This window comes from Pseudoliparis swirei, chromosome 15 (assembly GCF_029220125.1).
Source record: "Pseudoliparis swirei isolate HS2019 ecotype Mariana Trench chromosome 15, NWPU_hadal_v1, whole genome shotgun sequence".
In the NCBI taxonomy this organism is placed as follows: Eukaryota; Metazoa; Chordata; class Actinopteri; order Perciformes; family Liparidae; genus Pseudoliparis; species Pseudoliparis swirei.
The window spans coordinates 12,990,894-13,012,815 of record NC_079402.1 but is presented as its reverse complement, the minus strand read 5'-3'; the positions used below and the strand labels follow the sequence as shown (position 1 = coordinate 13,012,815).

Here is a 21,922-nt window from a genome sequence, read left to right as displayed (position 1 = left end):
CGCAAAATATTGCCTGATATTTCATAGAGGGACTTCCTCATGTGTTCTGCTTCATATTTGGACATTGTTGCTGGGGAAACAGCGGTTTGATTTACAAACCACTCACCAAGGCTCAATCTGAGCTTTAAAACAAACCACTTAGTGAAAATAAAAAAGACATCTTGAGGAATGGCCCGTAGGATCAGAGTATGCAGCGTGGGTTTGAGGCTCAAGGGTTGTGTCGCCACATCATTCAACCCCTTTTCTTTTATAGGCTAGTGTTTTTTTCAGCCGCACTGTCCAGTGTGCTCTTGTGCACACTAGACGGTGCGGCTGAAACACTTCAACAGTTTATTCCAATTGTTGGGCTCTTATTTTCATGGTTTGGGAAATTGACTCATATTGTTTTCATGCCTTTGTTTTTAAATGTTACGCCTTTGCTCTGTGCTTTATCGGACCGCCTTGACTTCAGTTTAAGGTGAGCTATATAGGACTTGTTGTATAATAAATTGATCCTATACAAAAAATCAATCAATTTGTTTGGAGCATCTGATGAACATAACAAAGCACCTGACCAGCTCATGATTTCATGACACTGTCTGCGTGTTGCCCTCAAGCTGTTTGCAGCTTCACAACGTCGCCACCAGTCGACAGCACGCCAGCAGCTGTGAGGTCTCGCAGTGCTTGGAGCTGAATGCTAAAGCAGCATGGCAGCACACCAACAATGGAAATATTACCATACTTATGTTTAGCAGGTATAATGTTGACCATATTCTCCATGTTTAGTCTGCTAGCATGCTACCAGTTGCTAAGAAGCATCAAGCACAGATTACAGTTTAGGTCAATTTGATTGTAAAATGTCGGGAATCCCCAAAGTTATTACAATTCATCCTGAGACAATTCACTCAAAACCACGGACGTCAACATCAAGGTGGCGCTAAAGGAAGAAATCATAGGATCACCAGAGTAATTGGGGTTACTTAAAGAACCCTTAATGACTGTACCACACTTTGAGACAATTCATTCAGTGGATATTGAGATATTTCACCAGATGAGTGAACACTTTGATCAGCTGGTGGCGTTGCAGGAAAATTATGAGGATCACTGGCGTCAGTACGATTTATTCTCTGTGAGCTTCTGTTTAAAATTTCACGGCGTTCCCTGGAACCGCTTTTGAAGTATTTCGGTCTGGGTCAAAGTGATGAACTGACCGACTGACAGACAGATATTCCTATAATTTGAGCCACAGCAATAACATGGATAATATGTTGCAGAATACTCTAAATACTCCTTTAACAGATATTTAGCATTAATCAGGCTACTCTTGTGTTTAGGTTTAGACTACAGATGATGCCAGGTCAGCAAAGTATGTTAAATGAGATGTGATTTGGACTTCTGGACTGAAAATCTTAGACACAGATGTAGACTTAAAACATATTTAGCAGGAAGTCATCTATTACTATGTTTTGTGTCAGTGATTTAAAGCTACTTAACATGCGGCCCATCAACTTGTTTATATTGCTTTATTACTATCATCAGTTATATCATTATTGGGTGCATTCTAAATGACAGAGTTCTAGTCAACACCAGTAATATGTTTTGATATATTAGATACAGCACAGTTATTAGCCTACGACAGCACATACTTCTACACTCTGCTTTTCAATCCAATTTCTTTGAATTCATGATATATTCTTCTTTTGAATACTAATCAGCCCTTGAAATGTTTTTCTCTCTATTTTTACCTTCATGCTTTTATTTGCGGTCCCACAAAACCACTGCGCGACATCATTGTGTCCATTATCGAGAGAAGCTGTGACAAAATCATCGTGACGAAGACATTGAGCAAAACCCAAAACAGCATTTTTGGTTCATGTTTAAATTTCCACCGTCCCTCTTTAAATCTCTTTGTAACCAGCTGGTGTAGCATTTATTTCATTCCTCGGCGCAGCATTTGATTTGCCGCAATGAGCATAACGCTGATGATGAATGCAATGGCGAAGGCACAAATCAGGCTTTTACGTACACACGTGTGTTTTTCCTGTTGAGTTGGACTTGCTGTGGAAAGATAGAGAAGAGATATTAGCACGTCTAAGTGTCTCATCAGAGCTTTTACAATGTCTGAACAATGTGTGAAATAAAATCTGCATGTGACATACTGTCAATGTCCACATGGGACTCTGGACTGTTCAGGTGGCTCTCCTCAGTCATAATGATGTTCTCAATGTCTTTCATGGTGAGATGGTCACGGAACGTGTCGTAAAGAAGTCTCTTAAGCTCATCCACAGTCAGTTTCTGCATGTCACACTGGGTCGGAAAAAAAGTCTGATGAGCAGAGGAACAACTCCTGTTTTAAAGCCCCTCGGTGATGAGCTGAAGGACATCAATACATCGTGGTCAGACAGCTCTCCTGGGGAACTAATCTACTGAATGCAGGGAGATGCATGTAACTATCAGAGGGGTGTCGTATAATGTGAGAATATATTTCGAACTGGTTATTTTAATGACGAGATTGTACGATCACTAATTGATGTATTATCATTTAATTGAAACAGATGACTCTGCAACGTGCCACAACAGAAAAGCCAGAAGGGAAACTCAGTTAAAAGAGGAAAGATAATTGATTAAAGGACACTGAGAAAAGAAAAGGTGTCGACTTGATTGCAGATACGCATGCCAACATATACCTTCCAAAACACAGAATCAAAGTCTGCTCCATGAAACTTATCAGGCATTCCAGCAGCCGAGAGTTTAGGACCGAGCAACGTGACAAATTCATCAAAGCCAACCCGACCGTCACCTGATGAAACAGACAGAAAGACAAACCTGTACGTTGGAATATATGCAAGTCTTTTGAAGTGGCTGACAGACAGAGAGAGAGAGAGAGAGAGACATACCATCTATATCAAGGCTTTGGATGATGACCTCCAGCTCCACCTCGTTGGGCATGTAGCCCAGTGAGCGCATGGCCACCCCCAATTCCTGCTTTGAGATGAAGCCGTTCCCATCACGATCGAATACTTTGAAAGCCTCACGGATCTCTGTTGGGAGAAGGAGGGCAGTAATTATGTTAAGATTGGAGAGAAAGCATATTAATATAGATTTATCACAATTTCACACTAAGCAGCAGCATGTTGGCTCAGTTGAGAATGGACACGGTGTGTGTAGTTCGAGTTTAGGGTTCCCTAAAGCAGTTAGAAATGGTGTTTAGAAAGCCAGCCGTTACTCTCAAAGTCAACGCTTAAAAAGTATAATCTCGGTTTCTTAGAGGAGAGGGAGGAATATCTGAATATGTAATGTTTGAAGAGTGAACATTGCAGGGGGAGAGCAGTTTTTTTGCTAATACTGCACATGTACTAAAGGATAAGTCTGGTGATACTTTATTCATATTCTTATTTTTCAATAATATAATAATATTCCCATGAAAATTCCGAAAGCAACAGTGATCAGTGAGAGACTCATTGATAAGGGACAGAGGCTGTAGTTGAATGTTTCAGCTTCGTGATGAGAGAGAGAGGCTGTAGTTGAATGTTTCAGCTCCGTGATGAGATGTTCTATATAGATGTCAGTGCACAGTGCAAAGTGCAGCTCAGCGCCAGTGAAGTAGCATTTTCTTAAGTTGCATAAATAGAATAAATATACAAAGCGTGCCTCTTTTTATCTTAAGATGTATCACCTCCGCCAAGGAGGTTATGTTGTCAGTTCTGTTCGGTTCTGGTTGGTTTGTCAGTTTGTCAGCAGGATTTCCAAAAAACGACTGGCCTGATTTTCATGACACTCTTGGAAGAATGTAGCATAGGCCAAGGAAGAAACTATTCAATTTTCAGATTTGATTGGTCTTCGCGGAGCTCTGTACTCTCTGAGTGCCCTCCTTGTTCTATTTTGATACCTGAACTGTTATATGATAAAATATCTTTCTTCACATCCAACACCTGTTACAATAGCCATAGCAATAGCGAGCAGGTTCATGTGTTGATAATTAACTACAACTTTAGGTGAATACTCCATAAACATTGCCGTCCTCACCCTGCATCCCAATATTCTGTTTGAAGTGGTCAAAGGAGCCGTTGCACATGAAAGGCACCGGACCTCTGTGGCTCTTTTTGATGTAGATCCTTAAATATACAAGACTCTTCAATGCTTGCTCAGTTACATGTTATTAGATGAAACACGACATGCAATTAAGGCACTGGAGCCAATCTCGGCTCAGTCAGGTTACGTCATCAAACCTCAACATAAGCTCAGACATAAACTCACCTCTACATTCAGTTTTAGTGCTGCAAGAGCTTTTATGGAACTTCCTATGAACTCATGGAGAAAACTCATTTGCGTGATTGGGAAAGCAACACCTGTAATTTGTATTCAAACCCACAAGTGGACAAGACCCCATCATATATCTTGTGAACATGAATGACTGAGAGACGGCAGTTTACAGATGTTAACCCGACGTGGCAGATTTCAACCTTGTAATAGAACGGTTTGCAGTATGCCTTTTGTCTTTGGTGCATCATTGAGGTCTTTCTGAAAAAGGGAAACTGTCCCTACCAAACCGGCACATATCAGACACTACATATTTGTCGAAATTACAGCCAGCAGTGCAGTTGGAGTTTTTTTAAATCTTCCTTCAGCACCACCCTAGAGTCAATGTCACGACCCCTAGCATGGTAACTAATAATGAATTCACTGAGCCAGCTGAGCAGTGGCTGGACTACTGATGTTTCACACCCTAAGACATTATATAAAAAAAACTAAAACTAATGTACAGATGAATCCACTCGGGATAAACTATGGCTCTGCTTCTCTGAAAATGAAAACTTCATTATAATCTTTGATTTATCACCGAGTTTTACAATTATTTACTTTTTCAAGACAATGTTTTGGCCTTACATAAACAACATTACTCAATGTTCTCTCTTTATCATCCACCCTTCCACATCACAATAGTGTAGCTTATTTACATAATTGAAAAGGTTGTTTTATTTTAATATAGAACATTATAGTTTATATTTATATAGATCTTATTTTTATTTCCTCAAAATTTCCAGAGGCAATGACATCTTCATTTCCTATGGGCCCGAACTTGGAAGTTAATTTTTACTGCAATGCAGAAGGTCGACGCATAATGTGAATACCATATGGTGCAACACAGCACAAGTGCAACCTTTGAAATACATCACTGATCATGAGAAGCTTCACACAGGCATTATTGTTATTATCATGACCGACTTGTGGATGTCATAGTTAGTAAATCCAAAAACACATCATTATGGAGTCTTTTAGTGACAGTATCAGACCATATTGCACATGCCTGCAAACATACAAGCCTACACAGATGCATTTAAACATCGTACATACATATGTACAAAGCGTATACACGTGATATACAGAACCACCGGCATTGTTGTTTGATGACAAATGTTTGCTTTGCTGAACACATTCAACAGACGTTGCTCTGAGTCCTTGAGTGTGCAACAGCCTGGTTCCCTAAAGTCTGGGCCAAACCATGAGAGTCCTTGTACATTCGTAATCACAGGATTTTCTATTTAATTAATTCAGCACCTCCTGCAGCAGCCAGTAAACAAGTTCTGCACAAGCAAAGCTTTTTGGGTTCATTCTGCTGATAGGAGGAGAACCGTCTGGGCAGTCCTTCCGTGTGGGGTGTGCATGTTCTCCCTGTGGCGGCTTGGTTCCCTCTGGGTTCTGCGGCTTCCTCACAGTCCAAAGAGATGCCGCTCAGGTTAATTGGAATCTAGATTGCCCGTCGGTGTGAATGTGAGTGTGGATGCGTGTCCGTCTCTTTATGTGACTGGCAACCAGTGCAGGGTGAGCACTGCCTTCGCCAAATGTCAGCTGGGATAGGCTTCTAAATAGGATAAGCGGTTCGGATAATGGAATGGAATAAGTCATTGCTCAAGTCAGTGACAATAAGTTGACTGTAAAACTGCAGTAAAATATTGTCCGTGACAGTGTGCTATTTTATGATAATTTTTCCCAACATCCTAGATTGTCTGTCATTGAGATAATGGCCTTGACTGTAACGCTGAGTCAAACTAAACACTTGGTCAATGAGTCAAGTCAAGGCTAAAAATACATATGCTCTTCTAGATTGAACAAATAGGAAACAAATACTTTGTTTATGTGTGAGAGGGGTCATTGACTGATATAAAAATCACAAACATTCAGTTTGTGCAAAGACAACGGATCTAACAAGGAAGATAGTTTGCTGTTATTTTTTAGAGGGAGATCATATGAAGCTTACAACATACAATGTAATCACTGCTGACTTTGTGTACAACACAATCAAACTTGCAGTGTGTAAATCATCAATAACAAATTGTCACGAGGAGCGAGGGGCAAGAGCTCATGCGCAGAGGAACAGGACAGGACTCAATGTGAATAACAAAAATCTATTTTCTTAGGCAAAAGGTTCCAAACAAAAACTCAGGTCAGCAATAGTCACAAAAACAGGCAGGCACAGCGACAAGGCACAAGGAGAACAAAGAAGACAGAACTAAAGACAACAATCCAGCACGAGACAAGGGAAAGACTGGCACTACATATAGGGGGGAAACAGGTGTACGGCATGAGACACTAACGAGACGTGAGTGGCTGAGGGCAGGTGCAGGGAATGAAACAATCAAGGAGACAGAAAAGACAGAGGAGACACAGAACAGGGCGTTCCACAAATATGCTTTGAGTCTGTAACAACCTTTGTAGTAAATATATATAAATATTTAATCTGGTAATGGGTATTCTTTACTTCCTTGACACTCGCTAAATCGTCCTTAAAATGATTCAGGAGTGCACAGAGGAAATATCAGTTTTTCTTTGCTTTTTACTTTGTGGCACAACAATATCTTCGATGTAATCCAGTGCAAATGGCAAAGATGATATTACAACAAACTGCCTTTTGAGTTTACTGAAACGAAAATGATTTGAACAAATCATCAGATTTTGCAATGCCACTACAAAATGATATTGACTGACAATTTCACAGTTTCCTGAAGAGCAAACAGACTGTTTGATGTTCATTTACGATGTCGAGCAGTTTGTTTTAGCGCATTTGACCTGATTTCTACCTTTCTACTCACAGATTACTTCTTGGCTCAATCCCAACTAAAGGACTAAGCCCTTTTAGGAGCTGGTATACACTTTGTGATAAGCTTGATATTATTCATCCCAAACATCAAAGAGACACTTTTGCCAACCCTGAGATCTAAACCCAGGAAGTCTGCTGACCTTCCAAGTGAGTTAAAACAGAACATGAGGACCAACAGATCTTACTGACCTATTTGACCACCCAGCAGAGTGAGTCATGCTGGTGCAGCTAGAACCATTCATGAAAGGACGAGGGCTGTTGCCAAGAAGCCCTCTGCTGCACACTGGCAGAATGCTGTTGCCACTGGCAGCAGCAGAAAAGCCATTGAAGCTCGCTCACCTAAATAATTGGCAAAATCCTAAATAAGGGCTTTAAGCCAGAAGGAAAGTGTGGGAAACCAACACCACATTGTGTGAGCTGACACTGTTGTGCCTCACTTTGATATCCAACAAATCATTATGGCTATTTATATTGGTATGTTTATAAAGGATGTGACTATTTTTGTATAATTGGCTTTAAAATGTAAAACTAGAAGGGCTCTTGGAGAGTGCAGACCTTCGCCAAGATCGTTTTCATAAGTACAAAATAATGCATGTCTACCCTGGGATTTGTATCGGCTTGAAAATGTGACGGGTTCTTCTCTGGCCCGTAATACAAACTTCCACAATTTTTCAAGAAAATTGGGCGAATTCCTTTTCTGTAATGCTTCAGACAAATAGACAAAAACACACACAAACAAACCAACTAACTGAACAGAAGACATACCAACCTCCTCAGCAGATAAAATAATAAAGTTGCAAAACATATCTCTGGATTCATCAACGTTTTAAAAATAGTTTTTAGAAAAATCTGCCTGGCTTTCTGCCTAATCAATCACTTGCCAACCAGACATTTCTGTTAATTTGCTGGTACTGTTAACTGGACAGAAAATACAATCCTATGCATTAATATACAATAAAACATGTGAGGTTCAGGGTAAACACGTGTTGTCTTTACAACAAGGAACACTGTTCTCCTTGAGGTTATCCTTGAGGAAAGAAGCCGGACAGTGAATGTCCAGGTCTCTGCAGAAATCCCTCTTCACCCTCAGTAATGATGATGGCATGCACAGGAAACGGTATTAGAGTTGATACAGCAGGAGGTAGATGAAGAGGTCGCTTTGCTCCACAGGAACTGAAGAGAACAGCAGGCGGTCTCAAGTCTCCAAAGTTGCTGTATTGATGCATGGACTTAACTTGCAACACTATTCACAGTCTCATAACCGTCACCACATCATAAAGCTGCTATCAGTTTCTAGCCCAGATGAGTTACTATATTTTCTTCGTCACATTCAAAAACAGAACATCAATTCACACAGAAATTGGGAGATTCATGTCTCTTCACTAAAAACAGGATCTTTTGGGTCAGTCTAAGATGAAAAGGGATGTAGGTAAATAAATTGGATGTATTCCTATTTAGGAATGTTTTTACAGCAACCTCAGAATTCAAGTCCACAGGTGAAGAAATATTACAGAGTGCCGCATGATCCCTTTAGGTGAGCAGTGTTTAGGATTTAGTGGAATCTAGCGGCGAGGTTGCAGTACAATTGAAACCAAATGATTACCCCTCTGCTCACCCCTCCCTTTGTAGGAAACCTACAGTGACCTTCAGGTAGTGTAAAACACATGAAAGACCCTCTCCAGAGCCAGTGTTTGTCCATTCTAGGCTACTGTAGAAACACGATAGACCCGCTCCATATCTAAATATTAAGCTCTTATTCAATGCTGAAAATAACATATTTTTTCAGTTTCTGGTGTTTATACTAATGGAAACCTAATAATGAATGTAAATTATATTACATTTCTGCCATTACAGAGCCTTACATCCTACACCCTCGTCTTTTAAAAATAAAAACTTTTGTGTGTGTCGCAAACTGGCTCAGGTAATGTGGCTCAAGTCCTTGCAATGGTACACTTAAAACCAAACATAATTAATTAAACTACGGTTCACACAAATGCATAGAGGAGTGCGTAGATCAGCAATGTCAGCAAATAAAAGTGGAGCATGGGTGTGTGGCGTATGAATGGGTGTGTGGCGTATGAATGGGTGTGTGGCGTATAAATGTGTGTGTGGCGTATGAATGTGTGTGTGGCGTATGAGCGTATGAAGCAGTGGAAGGTGCAACAGCAGAAGGCACTGGTGCAGGGTCTGCTGTAGGAGAGACAGCATATGGACCAGCGTTTAGAGCCTCAAGGCTCAAGTGAGCGTAATCAAGCTAACGACACTCATGTCAGCCGACTGCCTGCTGAGGTCGGCCAGCGCAACCATGACAGTGGGCCGGGGCGTCACATCTGTTCCTAACATAACGTGGTTTTCTTATAAAAAGAAAACTCATTGAGGTAGTTGCAGGAAATTGTTTGGAGGATCAACAAATCTCCACCGGGAGATGAAGCAGACTCTTTCGATTAAATAAGAGCCCCTCTCAGGTGGTTACAATAACAACGACATGATGACACTCATGACATCCTTCTCTCTGATATTGGAGGGGAAAAAAACATATGAATCATATTTACCAGAAGCAACACAAATAAAAATGCTGTACATCTGAGAGGGCCTTAATGGAGAAATAAAATAGGTTGACAGATCATACAAATAATATCAGAGGACCGCAAATGTACAAATAAATAATAAGGCCTCTGAAAATACTACTACATTGTACAGCAACGGCTATAAACACTTTTATCTTCAAAATCCAACTCATGTTTCTGGCTGACTATAAACCCAAAAGTACACAAGCAAAGATCTCACATCAATAATTTTCAAACAGGAATTTATTTAGGTTTGTATGGTGCTAGATTTTTAATTCGGTAACTTGATATTGTTTCATTCTGTATAGATGCTCTAGAAGTGAACACTTTACTGAATAACATATTTATCATATAGACACCTGATTGAATCAGCACAAGCAAAAGTATTTTTAAAAAATAATCACATAAATGAGCTTGGAGGTGTCACACTGGATAAACACCGTGTGAACTGAATAAGTAAAAAATACAAAATGATGAATCATGACGCGACAAGACACAATAAATCATACAGTACTTTGTTGCCCCTGTGGAGAGTCTGATAATAAAAAATCAATCCCCCCATCATCATTGACAGCTCATCTGGGATGTACTGCATCCTCACATTATTACAATAACATACAACACACGGCGTCACCAGAGACGTCGCAGAGCACGAGCTCCACAAGCCCTGCAGCTAGAACAGCTCCTGCTGTCAAAAAATATTAAATACTTCCACTACCTGCAGCTTTCTACAAGCTGAGGTGAAATTATGTTACGTGTTCTTTCGTGGGAAATTGAATAATGACTAACAGGCAGAGCTTGACTTTATTACCAGATGTGACAGCATGTGGCTTTTGTTGCCACGATAGTGTCACAAGCAGGTGTGTCGTTGAGATCAAAATGAAGGAAGAGTTCAACGATACATGTTGTCGGGCAATGATGTCATACCTAATTTAATAAAACAAGGTTAACGTTAAAAAAAGGGAACATGCTGATTAATATAATTTTTCTCCTGAGGTTTTCCCTTGAGGAAATGATCGTCTCTCTTACAAATCAACGGAGGCTCAGCTATTTGAGATTAATTAAACCAAACGAATCCTTCGGGTTATTGCATATGCTGACGCCTCAGATTGAAACTGAGTGGGTAACTTGGCCTGCAGCTCTTCTAACTTCTCAGTTATAGTGAAAGACAACAGTAGCATATTAAATATTTCTGTCCAAGCTTTCATAGTTTAACATTAGCTATATTTCCAAGTGCATCCCAAGTCAGTGGGATGATGTAAGGGACATATTGTTGTCAACAGAATGGAAGAGAGGAGAGTCAGGACACTCATAATGAACGTCTTGTGAGCGTGTTAAATGATGTTGTTCGCAACTATGAAGGTGACAACCGTAATGACCAGACATCTATCATTGCCCACAGAGAAAGTCACAATAAACTACAGCAACGATGTACGTGTCATGTCTCCAGCTTGTTGACCTTGTTGTGGTCAGTTTGCTGTGAAATAAAAACACTGTGAATGTGTGAAGATCATCTCGAGTCATTGCCCTGGCTGCCGTTATCCGGTAGCACACAGAGCGCACATATACAAGTCATTTGACAATGAGAAAAAAAACATCCCATTTGTACTCACAAAGACGACAGCTTTGCATCCAAAGTGGACGACGACATTTCGCCACAAAGCCTGACGTCTGGGGGATTCTCCTGCTGGCCGTGCTCTCTAAATACTGTTCACATCCTCCGTCAGCAGAGCACTGAGGAGTGCTGCAAGCTCGAAGAGACCTCCAAGAGTTTAACTGCCGGGAAGTCGAGATTGTTGAGCCATAAAACGAGAGTCTTATCAGTTTCAACACATGTGCAGTTTGAGCCAGCTTAATGTAAGTGATGACATGGGTTTAAGTACTTGTAATATTGACACGGTAAGATCCTTTTTTAAATAGGACATTTGATATAATTAATATGAATGTATTAAATGGATCACTCTATTACCTCACATACACCATATGTGCATGCATATAATCACATTAGACATTGCTTTGTTTATATGTGTGAGTGTAATTATACAAAGTAATGGCAATACATGTTGGCTAAAATATCATAGATGCATTCAGTTATCCCTGTAGCTCATGCTAATGGACTGAACTTGGCTCCGGACCTTGGTTTTAATATTGTGCTTATTACACTTGGCACAGCACAATGTCCACATGTTTGCAAAATGCTGCCCGGTGAATACAACTCTTTCACAAATGGTAATCACGCACATAAATGTGAAAGGAATGTGTTGAACACCAACAACAGTGTGGGTACACAACAGTGTGGGTACACAATAGTGTGGGTACTGCTCTGTCAGTGGCATAAGAAAAAATAATGGGATTTTCTATCCGCTGAGTTATAACAGAGACAACCTGACAACCCAATGGCCAAAGTAAGTCCTTTAAAAGGTCAATTTATTTGAAGAACTAAAGTTGAAACAAATCAGGTTTTAGATGAGACATTTAAAAGGCTTAATACGTATAGGCTTTGTACAGTCTAGACTAGACTGTACTACAGTTGCTTGTTCAGTAGTAATGGTTTGAATACCTATCAGGGTTTATGACAACTGCATGACACACGGGCGAAGGAGAGGGCAGGAAGCCCTGACCTGCCCACCCGGGCAACCATCTGTTCGAAAAACATTCCCTGGAAACCCAGAACCATTAAGAGCTGTGAGTATTAATCCGCCTCCCTAAAACTCACCCGGTAAACACAACCGTGACACTCCGTTCAGCGTGTCTTTGATCCCCACTATTTGCTTCAATTCATAGAGATGTATCTACATATTGTAGCCAATGCCTAATATAGTTATGGTAAATACAGTTCATACTGTAGATATGATTGTGATCCACCTTCAGTATCCGATTAAAGATCCCAAATGTGTTGAGACGGCAGGATTACAACGAAGTTCAGATATCCTCGATGTAATCTCGTGCCACTGAACAATTATAATCATTTCTTTTATTGATGCATTGAAAATGAAATCTTGAACGTTATTTGTTATAATTACATTTGATTGAAGCTACTTGCAAAAATATTTGTTATATAGTAAGAAAAATCTTAATTAAAAAAGCCAGTAAATAATTAATGAATCTATTTTTGAATGATTTCCTTTTTCTTTCCTATTCTTCTTCAACTTGTAATTATTATATTTCTAAAAATGCACAAAATAGGAAATTGAGTTATTCATTGAAAAATTAATATTATAGAGAAAACATTTTCAACGCCATCATTAAATCAAGAAACCAAGTGTTTCTGGAACAGCTTCTCGTCGGCGTCTGAGATTCTGCAGCTCAAGACGCAGATTGAACATCAAAGCGTCGGGTGACATGGGTAACGGACTGAAGGAGTTGTATTCTTTGTGTAACATTGTTTTTGTGTTTGTTTGGTGTCAGATCAAATATGTGAAGTGTTTGTGTCTGTATGAATCTCTTACCTTCCAGAGACTAATTTAAGTTACTGTAATTGTAAACTGTCACATGTTCCCTGGTCAATTTGACGACTCAGGCTTCTGCTGCTGTGCTGTGTGTGTGCACGTGATGCATGGTCCTGTTCACCTTGTGTGTTGTGTTGGTCAGTGCGCACTAACTTGGTCAGTCAATGCCAACATAGAAATGCCTGTCGATTTGACTGAAGTCTCAGAGGTACAGTATGTCTACTTTCGTGTACGTTTCATGGTCTCTACTTGATAAACTTAAAACTAAATTGCACGACTTTATATCACTTTTTAAGATGAATATGTGAATAAGAAGTTTAGATAGTAGGCTGTATTTGAACCATCATATCGGTATCTGGAGATGTTGTGCAGTTCAAAAACATAAACCAGGGTAAACCAAAATGTGTTACAAAGAAAAATTTGAAAATGCAAAAGGGTGAAGTGACCAGATGATAATAAGGCCATATCAATTTTACATTGCCGTCAGAACTTTCGTCGTCTGGATTTAATGTCCAAGAAGTTTTCCATCTGGATTATATAAAGTAAAAATAAGGACACATCATTCCTCTACCTATTTCAGTGTTAGTTGTGTCGTCATCTATGCTTGATAAATGTACAGCAGTTCAATCACAGTGATGTGTTGGAGTAATATGTTTCCCAGACAATCCCAAATTAAACTGGACACACACATTGCTGGAATAAAGATATTATCAAAATCATAAATATGATTAGGAAGATTAATTACATGGGTTGAGCAATTAGGGAACTTCCGCCCTGCAGTAATTAAAGATGTTTTCGGGTGAAACAACATGTATCGACTGTTTTGCAACCCTCTGGGAGAAAAAGAGCAATTTTTGCTCAGAAACACTGAATCGACCGCAGTGCATCGACCAGCTACGGCAGCTCCCACGCTGTGTGAAGGTGGAGCAGTTGTAGAGCCAAGGGCAGTTGGTCTGTATGTGGGAGGCTGCTGATTCAGTCTGAGGATCTGTCAATGGAAGACGTTGATCTGAAACCCTCATCGCTCCCTCAACAGCGATAAGCAGAGTGCTCTTTCACACACTGGCGAAAGAGCACTCTGCTGACAACAATAGAGTCCTGTTTACTCTGGGCACTGCCGAGGTGTGAGGCCATGTTCATGTGAATCTTCTTCGCTGGGTAAATACACTCACGGTTGAATTGTCTGTCTCTGTTCTGATTATTTAATAGCTATCAAGCAGTGAACGACAGTTTGAAAATATTTCTCCATCACTTGAAAGGCTGTTATCACAGCAGCTCGTGCAACACGCAACACTCGATTTTACTGTTGCTCTAAATTCTTGCTTTTTCAGAGCCAACCTTTTAAATTAAATTTATCTCGTCATTGCAGGTCGTGGATTTTCAAATGAGTGGCTCAAAGGAAGGGCAGGCAGCCACTTGTGGGCACGGGCAACCTGCAGACAAAAGAAAGGGAAATGGAATTCCCTCTGAAGAAAAGACTCGGGGATATCAAATCTGATCTGAGTTATCTCTTCATTGTCGTCTGCCGGGCGTCGCTCCAAATCACTGCCAGCTGCGCTTTCTCACCGCGAGGACCATTTGCCAAAACAAAAGCTCCTTCTCAACAGCGCTGCACTATGGCTCCTATTGAAAGAACGATCATAATGCTCTAATGAACCTTTTAGATGGACTAATTGCAACACATGTGCTATGGATGGTCTTTTTTTAAAAATTAATTAAAAATGTAATACGTCATAGAAACCGGTAAGAGATGAGAGGATTTAATTTAAGTCTAAAAAATGAATCAATCTCCTATCTTATATCTGAATTTAACATGGGATGCATTTTCAAGAAACTATAATGTAATCTTTAATGTTATATGTTTTCCCTTCATCACAGCCCTCTATTTCAGGCTCGTCTTGCATTGCCCCTCTGACTAAAGACGTGTCTCCTGGCTCAAGCACACATGACTTACAGTAAGGGACATCCAGTGCAGTTAAATCTAACAGGTACCATGGAGACAGAGATATATGACAGTGTCTTGTCCTCAGGTTTATGACAATGTGCCATGTGTGGATGGAGAACTTGGCATGTGCTTTGAAAATCAGGAGGATTATTATATTAATGCTATTATTATTAGAGGATAATGTGACAAGTGACACAAATCAGATGAAAGCCATTTGAAGATGAATGCAAATATGCGGTTCGTATATGTATCTAGATTTTGAGAAACATTTAAACCTTAAATGTTAATAATGAAGAAAATATTTGTGTTTACAAGCAGACCTTTCGTATTAGTGTCCAGACACATGTGTGGACCAGGGCACACCGTGTGGAGCTCTCCCGGGTCCTGAACCGGTTTGTCAGGCGGACGTTGCATCCAGATGTAACAACTCTTTAACATTACAACACACACACACACACACACACACACACACACACACACACACACACACACACACACAGAGACTCACCTTCCACCTCATCCTCAGGCAGGATAACCGGGGTCCGGTAGGCGAGGACATCTGGAATAGTGCAGAGTCCCTTGTACATGAACCTGGTGGACACGGCACGCACGGGCATTTCTGCGAGAGAAAACCAACTGTGTCGCGATCTTCATAAATCCTGTAGCTCTCCGGAGTTTTGAGACAGACCCGTTGCTATATATTCTGTCTTTGATGAGCAAAATGAAACAGCAACTCCCCCCTCTGCGCAAAGTTCAACCCAAATCGTATCGCCTTGCAATGAGCTGCGTGTTTAACCAAAGATGCAGCTTGTAACTCGCCTTTGGTTTCAATGTACAGCTCGCAGCAGATTATAAGGAGCAAAAACAGAATACCATTTCCATAAAATAAATTAAAATGAAAACTTTTTACTTCATAGCGTGTTGACCATGAAGATAATGATGAGCTGATGTATTAATTAAGTCAATCAGGTACACAGGATAGTGGGATACGTTGTCTTGTAGAGCTCGTGCATCAAAAATAAAAAATACAAAATGACCATGAAAAAAGATCGCCACTTAATGGACCTGCTCGCTGCTGGTGTCGTTGATTGCTACAACTCGTCTTGTTCTTTCAAACTGTCTATTTCCGACGTTATCTGCTTCACTTTTCTGCCCCGCGAGTGCATCTTCAAGAAGAAGAAAAAACGAATCAACCACACAAGAAAAAGCCTCCGCGCTGATGAGCTGACACCATCCGGTAAACAAGGACCGAGTCACATTTATTTTTTCCTGGAGAGCAGCTTCGAGGGATTTCTCCTGGGTGACCCCCTTCTCGTCTGATACAGACACACTGTATGAGGCAGTGATCCTATCTCTCTCTCTCCACTGCAGACTCATGGGCTCTCGCAAAACTGTGCACACACACTGTCACACACACACGCACACACACACACACACACACACACACACACACAAGCCTCCCTCATGCTGCTATACTGTCACAGCAGTCTATTGACCGTTTCCAACATTTTAAAGGGATTATCTTTATTTTCTGTACTCTGGTAAAACAAGTCAGCTTTACAAAAATAGATTTTGGCAAATATAAAAGCGTGCATGTTGCAGCTTTATTAAAAAACAGGTAAGAAGTATTGCAACAAGTGAGTCTCTTGAGCTCTTAGGCTGGAAGCTAAAAGGAAGAGAGACTAAGACTGACACATGTAATTAAACCGGCAATCAATTTATTGAGCACATGTCAGGCACTCAATAAAGAGTTCATAATCAAACATGAATTCTGTAACAATTTAAAATCTGAGCTATGTCTTTGAGAGGCTCAAACCATCAAAGACCAAAGGCAACCAAACCAATCAAATAAGGTTAAAGGAGGAGTTCAACATTTTGGGAGATGGCAACTTATTTTGGGGGGATTTAGTTTAGGAGATTGATCACACTATGATCTATGATTGATACATATGAAGATTGATAAATCCAGCGAGCATGCAGCCGCTTAGTCTAGTTTAGCATCGTTTAGCATAGATTAAAAGCAGAAGGAGACAGTTGGCCTGGCTCTGTCCAAAGGTAACAACAAACTCCCCCATGAGTCTCCACTGGTGTCCCGGTACTCTCAAGGTAACACCAAGACTCTCAAGGTAACGCCTCTAGGAAGTGACAAAATGGCCCTATAATAGCCTTACATTAAGTTGACCGCAGCATAAATAACAAGGTGTCTTTTAATTACATACATAAATATATATATATATATAAATGTATTTATTTATATATATTTTTATTTATTTATTTTTTACATTTTTTTATTTTGTAATTTGTATTTATTTATATATATATATATATATATATATATGTAAACTGATAATGGGAGGCACATCTAAATGTACATTTCAGTCCCTGGATACAACAAGTGAGTCCACTGAAAGGGTTACAGGCAGCACTTTATTTATTTATTTAAACCCCCAAAAAAGCATCCCACAACCTCAGTGTGTGTTCAAAAGCAGCTGCATGAATCACTGAAATGAGGTTAGTTCCAAAACAACAACAGTACCCGTTGAGAATGCCTGCTTCTTGCATGATGATGCCCTGCCTTCGTATCTTTCCACCCTGGTTGATAAGTGCGCTGTGTGCTGAGAGAGCTGCATGTGGTTCCACTAGTTTTTTTTTTTTCAAGCGCTTACAGGACTGACAGGTCTATTCCCGTCGGAATGTGAAGGGATCGTCTCTTTTTGCTGCACCTGAGCCTCCTGCTGGCTCTGTATTCACACAAGAAAACTTGAAATCAGAATAACAGGCTTTGTTCGCTCTTCCAGACAACATGATGGAAATGTGACGGCTCAGACTCTGAGACTTTAATCATTTCACATCGTCTTTAAAGCTGTGGAGACACATGGTATATAGTCGCACATCCTGTGGTTTTATAACAATGTATTATTTGCTGCTCCCAAAAAAACACATTGATAGAAATGATTTTTTTTAAATGTCCCAATGCAGCTTGTAGTATTGCAGCACATTACAAATACAAACATACTAGACAAACACTACATGAAACATACTTGTTAAATGTATCTGAGGATAACCTCCATAGAAATAATAAAGAATAAACACACTTAAAAAACAAAAAGACTCCTTATATTTATGTAACAGCTGCACCAAGATGTTTCTTATTCTCTGGAGAAGCCGGGGAAGCTTCTTTGAGCAGTTCAGTCTAACTCTTCACACCCAAAGCTACCAATATTTTATGTGCAGGAGTGTCTTGTCTATTGCAGTTGAGGGCTGTACTGTTGCAACTATAAGTAAAAGGTGTATAATAACCTCGGGTGGAAAGGGAAACATTGGTGGTTCACCTGAGGGCTGACACTGGTTTGAGAGCGCCTTAGACTTGACATTCATCTTTACATCCTACCATCATTAAATGACGCCTCTAGGGAGGGCTGAGGGTTGTCTGCGGAGGCAACAGACCTGAGTGCAGGCAGGTAAGAGACATCAAGGCCACAGCGGCTGACATCCAGCTCGTCGAGATGGAAATATTCAGCGCTGGATGGAGGAAAACTTCTCTAAATTCTAATCACGTATTCCTTCACTTCGTCCCAGTGACTGAGGGCCCAGACAAGCTGCAGCAATCCACCACCACAGGACCAGTGAGGCGGCCGAGTCAATCTCACTGCAGTTTATAAACACAAATGTCTTTTTAACTGGTTTCAAAGTGTTGAGACTATTATACATGTTGCTCTTAGATTAATCGAATGACTGTGAGAGAGATTTAGGCTTAACAGTTAGTCACCCTCCTAAAGCCATGTTTATATGGTAACAAGACCAGAATAATTTCCTGGAAATATACAGCAGTGTAGTTATTTTCACTTATCCGAAAAGATTATCCGGAGGCTGACCTGCATACAGCCTGTTTAATTTTTTTTAAAGAGTCTTAATTCAATGATTAATTTGGGATTATTGATTGCTTTTGTAATTGATTAAAGAACCTTTGGTTTCAGAAACTATGAGGTCTCACCACAGACATCATTTATGTGATCAGAATTGTACCATCAACAGTCAGATACCGATTGTTGCTCATGGGCTTGTGAGAGACTTGGCACAAAAGGTGCAGTCGTCACAGCGGATAGACAGAAAACACGTGAAATCACAGTATTAAAATAATACCGGATTATATAACTCTTGAGTGTGTGGTTGTTGTCCAATGCAAAACTTGTTTCGCAAATTTGTGTGAATGGGATTAAGAAAATTATTCTCAAAATAAATGATCTGTTTTGAAAGAAACAATGGATTATGTGAATTTTTATTTTCTGCAATTACATTCTTCTTGAGGTCACCTTCTTTCCCTTATCTTTTACAACTGTCCTGCACAACAGGTCCATTAAGACAGTTCTAATTGTTATGGTTTAAGAAGAGATTAATTTCAGCAATGTCTGTTATATTGTTGAGATCGTTATCGTTTACACCATCGTGATCTGTGAGCTGCAGGTGTAATTGGCAATTAGACATTGGGGTGCAACACGCTCTGCAATGCACAGCAATTTCGTGAATATTTCATAGATTCTCGCAATTCAGATTCAACAAAGGCACCTGCTCTGGCTCAACTTCTCTGACACTAATTTGTCCTTGGTCTGGTCAGACACTCCGGTGTCGATGAGAAGCAAGGGTTTAATGAACTGGCTGGTTTGAGGAGGGTGATGACGTCATCATGCTGTAAAACAAGTTCAATTAAATGTGATGAGAAAATGCTAGTTTGGGATTTATTGATCATTGATTTGAATACTTTATCCTATAAGACTGGAACAAACTGAGCTCAGTAAGTAAATGTATTGTTTGTTTTTAGTGAACAGACAACCAGATATTTTGTATTGTCGGCAGCATCATTCTCTGTCCGCGTGCGTGCCAACAGATGATGATGGATTCCTTAAATAACCTGTTGCTGTGGCAGATGGCATGCTTTGTCATTCACGGCAGTGGTGAGAATCCGCTGGCATCCAGATGAAATATTCATCATGAATCTTCATGACCAATAGCAATGTAATTCATTTATTCTTGCACCCTGAGGATCAAATGAGAGCCAAAAAGACCACCTAAACGTGCTTATTGAATTTTTACATCATGTATTCAAGTGATGTTTTACAATATAATGAGGACCTCTATGCTGTGTCGCTCTGAATATCTCCGGCTCCATGGGGCATGTCTGACATGTGGTATATAAACCTAATTGGCCACTTCTGGTGCGAGCACTTCGTCCTGAGTTGTGATTAGTTGATGGTAATTAATTAGCGTGATTTTACATAGATACTATTTAAAAAATCGAGACAATGATCATCAACAATGTCAGTTAACTCACAGTCAAGGTGGGTGCAACAGACGATCAGCTAGTCTCTGGCGGTGTCTGTCTGTCATTCGATGCTAAGCGTGAGAGTTAAATGACACAACAATCCACAATATTCTGTCGATCTGAGAGGAATTACAGCCGGCTGATAATAATCTGTGGGTTTGTCACTACATTTGAATTAAAGAAGCAACTATTTGACCCATATGCAAAGTGTTTGGTTCAATCTTTTTTCACATAAAATGGCATTCTGACTGGATGACATGACTATTGTGTGCCTGTTCACCAGTGATGGCGTGTCTAAATGGTGCAAGGAAGCACTCGCTGTACAATGCAATGTTCAAACTGGATTCCATTTTTCTTAAAAGGATTACGACAGTTGATTTATTTGTGCAAAAAAATTATGCAAACATTTCAAGTTGGGATGATTTCATCGGCTGGTTCTTCTTGTAAATGAACTAGATGTCAGTCATACCTGGTGGACTGCATTCTGACCTGGCTGTGTGTGTGTGCGTGCGTGTGTGTGTGTGTGTGTGTGTGTGTGTATATTCACACAATCAGCTCGTTGCATTACATCAACAAGCAGAAATGACATTGTGGAAACAAACCACACACCAACTGAAACCGCTGCCTTCGTGTCGTCGAGAGGACAGAGTGTCCATGCTGTTTCTAGATTTCTATCCTTACCCCGTCCATTTAATCCTACAATCAGGAGCACATGTCCGCTGCCACCCAAGCAGGCACACAAACGTCTTGACAGGTGGAAAACAACTTTAAGGGCATCTTCATGTTCGATAGCTGGTGGAAGACAGTCTCTTGGGAAACATTCCCGGGAGAGAATACCCGGGCAAAGAAAAGCTCTCTCTTGCTCTTTTATTACATTCACTGTATTTGTGTGTTGCCGTCTCCCCGGTCATGTACATACTCTTTGGTATATTCTCTGTATCCTTGGGACTAACACAGGTTTTACCCAACCAGCATGAAGGATGTTAGCTTATTTTCCAGACGACAGTCTTCAGTGTGCCATTTCTTCTCGTAACAATTGAACTTTTGCGTGTAACAATAAGATATGTCTTTGTGGGAAAACATGTCTTCTTTTATTGTGGACATCTGCTGACGCACAATGCTTTTGTCACACACAGCAAATCATTGCACAGATTATTCCATTAATAAACATTTTACCACGTGGACCAACATTATTGGATTTTGAATGGCTGAATATGGAGTCCATCTTCAAAATCTATCAACAGCAGTTCACCAAGACAGAGTATTAAGTGCACATTCATCACACACTCTGAACACGTATACAAATCTCTATGGCTTCCACTTAACATCAATAAATACATGAATCCCCCTGATAGATTAATTGCGCTGCAGTCTAATACAGGATGAAATGTCAAGAACACATCGCTGCCAGAAGACGTGTTATTCACACTATAAAGTGCAAATAAGTCACGGATAACATAAATAATATATGCACATGTAGATAAACCCTTGCAATAAGCATTACCAATTTGTTTGCAAATACTGTGTGTGTGTGGGGGGGGGGGGGGGGGTATGTGTGTGTGT

At 40.2% G+C, this 21,922-nt stretch overlaps 1 protein-coding gene across 1 annotated transcript; it reads right to left on the bottom strand.

Annotated features, from left to right (window-relative positions):
* Window positions 1-1,737: 1,737 nt before the first annotated feature.
* On the bottom strand, window positions 1,738-15,656 carry cabp7b (calcium binding protein 7b). Its single transcript, XM_056433029.1, has 5 exons — window positions 15,548-15,656; window positions 2,877-3,020; window positions 2,667-2,779; window positions 2,139-2,286; window positions 1,738-2,037 (listed from the first exon to the last, which is right to left on the bottom strand). Exons 1-5 carry the CDS (start codon window positions 15,654-15,656, stop codon window positions 1,910-1,912), a joined length of 642 nt encoding a protein of 213 aa, XP_056289004.1. The 3' UTR covers window positions 1,738-1,909.
* Window positions 15,657-21,922: the final 6,266 nt, after the last annotated feature.

Bases quoted from the DNA above. Each gene is read 5' to 3' on its own strand.
- cabp7b (XM_056433029.1), bottom strand. From the start codon at position 15,656: ATGCCCGTGCGTGCCGTGTCCACCAGGTTCATGTACAAGGGACTCTGC. The intron at 2,287-2,666 runs GTATATGTTGGC...TTTCCGACCCAG, and splicing joins TTGATTCTGTGTTTTGGAAG to TGTGACATGCAGAAACTGAC. The intron at 2,038-2,138 runs GTATGTCACATG...ATCTTTCCACAG, and splicing joins GTCCCATGTGGACATTGACA to CAAGTCCAACTCAACAGGAA.